This window comes from Camelina sativa, chromosome 12 (assembly GCF_000633955.1).
Source record: "Camelina sativa cultivar DH55 chromosome 12, Cs, whole genome shotgun sequence".
Taxonomy (NCBI): Eukaryota; Viridiplantae; Streptophyta; class Magnoliopsida; order Brassicales; family Brassicaceae; genus Camelina; species Camelina sativa.
This window is the reverse complement of record NC_025696.1, coordinates 32531261-32535062: the sequence shown is the minus strand read 5'-3', so window position 1 is coordinate 32535062 and position 3802 is coordinate 32531261. Positions and strand designations below refer to the sequence as shown.

The 3802-nt window shown below is 33.9% G+C and overlaps 1 protein-coding gene, 1 long non-coding RNA gene and 1 other non-coding gene across 3 annotated transcripts; all 3 read left to right on the top strand.

Annotated features, from left to right (window-relative positions):
* LOC104733038 lies at nt 723-1232 on the top strand. The gene is made up of 2 exons (XR_002034572.1): nt 723-977; nt 1172-1232. It is a non-coding gene; the product is annotated as an uncharacterized LOC104733038 (long non-coding RNA).
* TRNAV-CAC lies at nt 1966-2039 on the top strand. The gene has a single exon. It is a non-coding gene; the product is annotated as a tRNA-Val (tRNA).
* Nucleotides 2736-3317, top strand: LOC104733037 (non-specific lipid-transfer protein 2-like). The gene has a single exon (XM_010452658.2). The coding sequence runs from the start codon at nt 2843-2845 to the stop codon at nt 3155-3157; it is 315 nt and encodes a 104-aa protein (XP_010450960.1). The 5' UTR covers nt 2736-2842; the 3' UTR covers nt 3158-3317.

Genomic DNA, 3802 nt, shown 5'->3' with positions numbered 1-3802 from the left:
ATTGAAAATTAACAATTTTTTCAAGTAATATATAAAGTATGTGATACTTTTATACTAACTTTTGAGTGTGAATTATGTATCCACACAACAATAACTCAATAAGAAGAATCTAAACTAACCGTACCTTCTTCTTTTTTTTTTATAAGCTTGGGTGATACATTCGTCTACTCAACAACATATTTTATTTGGGGGAAAAAATACCTATTAATCAGAAAATTTCCAGTTGGTTCGTTGTTCCGGCTGTGCTGGTCGTTTTGTCCATAATCTTGTATCGGACCACAATTGTGCCGGGAAATTTAGAGGGCTCCAAAAATGTATTGGCAGGGGCTTAGACCATTCCAACTCAAATTGTTGGACCTGAGAGCATTGAGTTTGACGCGCAAGGAGAAGGTCCTTATGCTGCCATCATGGTGGACGGGCGTATTCTCAAGTGGTGCGGCGATGATCTCGGCTGGGTTGAGTTTGCCTACACATCTCCTCACATGTTGATTTAATTTAATTAAAACGCTGTTTATTACAAACTGACACAAGATGGGGAAAATTACCCTAGAGGTCTCGAGACTCATGTGTTGTGTCTAAACCAACCTTGTAAGCCAAAAAAAATATTGAGGAGAGATGTAAGCTTTTCCGAAAGATTAAATAAGTAAATTAACTACTGATACTTTTTTTGTTGGTTTCAATAACTAATGATACTTTTTAAACCTTGTTTTATGAAGAGGGAACTGCTCAACACATAAAGTAGTGCCTACTTGTGGAAGGCCATTGGGACTTACTTTCGAAAAGAAAACGGGAGAATTGTACATATGCGATGGTTACTTGGGGCTCATGAAAGTTGGACCAGAGGGAGGCTTGGCCGAGTTAATTGTCAATGAAGCCGAAGGTCGTAAAGTTATGTTTGCCAACCAAGGGGACATGGGCGAAGAGTAAGATGATTTCTACTTCAATGATAGTAGTGACAAGTATCATTTTCATTTCAGGTATTTAATTTATTATGCTTTATACATATATTTAGGATCCACGCATTTACGAAACAGATTTATAAGACTTCGATATTTGTTAGCTTTCGCAAAAATTAACCTTTGAAACAACTCAATCTTTATGTTTTTTTTTTTTTCATTTTGGGTTTGCATGTAAAATTTATTTAAAACTTTACGTGATGTATGTCGGCCAGGGACGTACTTTTGGAGGGTGTCCGTGGCGAGCCCTGGAAGAGTGATCAGATACGATAAGAAGAAGAAAGAGGCCAAAAGTTGTTATGGACAATTAATCTCCGTTATATTACTAGATCAAGCACCACTACGGCAGAAAGAGATTACCAGCTATTAATTGGCTATCAATTGGCTGCCGTGGAATAAAGTTAATAAATTAAAAACAGTGACTCAAGAATTTGAACATTGTCAGTCTTGCAATCTCTTCATCCATTAGCAGTTTCCAAAATTGCCTTGAGAGCTACGACTTCTGCAACAAGGAAAGAAGTAACAAAACAACGAGTTAGAGCTGCTTGTCTAACAAACCCTCAATACAAGGTAAAAATTGCTAGGTATCACCCTCAAAATAACCACAGACCCATTTAAGGAGGACTGTGAAAGGAAAGACAGTAAGTGTTATTTGTTGAATTACGTTTTCAAAGAATTTTTGATCGTTTTACCCTTAAAATTTGGTTGATTGCTCTGTTTTTCGGATTGTGATATCGAAGTGATTCATCAGGAATTGTCAAATATTGTTGCCTTCTTGTATGACATGTGGAGAATTTTGATTTATTGGATTTGATCAGAGGTAACAACATGGCCTTTGGAGATCTCTATATATAGCAGATGCTTATTTTGACCTTATTAATAATGGTCCTGTCTGCTGGTGGTTTAGCTAGACCTCTGGTTACAGAAGCCGATGGGCAGCCGTTACTTCATACTAGTGTAAGATTTCAGAGAATCTATAAATAATTCTTTTCCAAAACTTTATCTAATCGTCTCGGTGGTGTAGTCGGTTATCACGCTAGTCTCACACACTAGAGGTCCCTGGTTCGAACCCGGCCTCAGATATTTCCGTTTTACAATTTTTGAACTTCTTTTATGATTGGCAGCCTACTTGTTATTTATGTTTAACTTCATTTAAGTTTCCTACTCGTAAACTATATAACATTTTAATCTGATTGATTGTTCATATATATTCATTAGAATTGTTTATTTAAATATTTTGATAAAAAGTAATATATAAAATTAAATGGGATACTCCAGTTAGACGTACTTAATTTTTTCAATAAATATGTTTAAATAGACTAATTTTTTTTACAGCTAAATAGACTACTTTTCTAAAAGTATACCTATTTTAATAAAAATACAACAATTGACACAAAGTGGTCTAAATAGATAGTCATTTATTTTTGTTAACACTCACTCAATGAATAAATTTAAAATGGGGTACATCAATTAGACTTGTTTAACTTTTTCAATAAATATGTTTAGATAGACTATTTTCCCTTTTTTCTTTTTCGACAGCTAAAAAGACACTTCTAAAAATACCGTACCTATATAATATTTATAAAAAGACAATTCCACTCGTAATGAGCCAATAAACTATGTATACTTTAGATGTTAAAAGAAAAAAAAAACTATGTATATTTTAACATACCTAGATAAGCTCGACAGATTTCTGAGCATTTGTTTGATATGTCACGTCATTTATGCATGAGGGACAAATGTATGGAAAGTTTTATAATAAATGAGACAAGATTCTTGCAATCTCGTCCGTTACAAGTTACAACCACCATCTTAAAAATTCTCAAATACACTTTAAAAAAAAAAACTTTTGAGAGTTTAGAAAAGTGAATTAAGCTTTTAAAGACATGAAGTTCACGGCAGCTGTGTTCATTGTGTTCGCGATTGGTGCCATGATGTCTCCAATTCCGACCAGAGCAACCGTGGTCGAAGGTTCCGGAAAAGAAGTGATTAATGCTAAGTGTTCTGCGATGGGACTTAGTTCATGCTTACCAGCAATGACATCAGGACACGCACCATCTACAGACTGTTGCACGAAACTCAAAGAGCAGAAAACTTGTTTGTGTTCCTACATTAAAAACCCGCTGTGTGGTTCGTACGTTAGGTCTCCAAACGCTCATAAAACGTTGGAGGCTTGTGGTGTTCCTTATACTTCTTTTTGAAGTTTGAGATTTTCCTAGAACAAGTTATTTATTCTATGTGATAATAATAAAAGATAATAATGAGAAATATTAAAAACAAAATCATTATGTAATAATGAGTCGATGAGGATGACTTATGAATTTATTATTTATGATAATATGATTTGGGAGTTTCTAGTGATTCAGTGATGCCAAGACACATCTTTAAATTAAATCACACTGCACACGTTTCTCCACTTTTCTTTATGTTCTATGTATCAAATCTTTGTGAGTTAAAATAACAAAATAACAAAAAATGACATAAAATTTCGGAGGAAAAAGGAAAAAAGAAAAGAAAAAAAGGGTCTATATGTGGAAGATACGTTCCTATTCTTACAGATAAAAATAGAATGTTTTTTACCTACGAGCACGACTGCGTAAGCGTGATGGACTGATGGTCCCTGCTACTTGTTACCTATTTTCTTTTTAGAATGTAATACTTGGTAAAAGAAAATTCACAAATATGATAATATGTCTTTTTTTGCAACGACTTGAAGTTATTCATTTACATAGTGTGAAATGAAAATATACATACGCCATTGCGTTTTGCTTGAATTAAAGATAATGTGGATGTTAAGTGGACATTATTTTATCTTTTTTTTTTTGGACAAAGGATGTTAAGTGGAT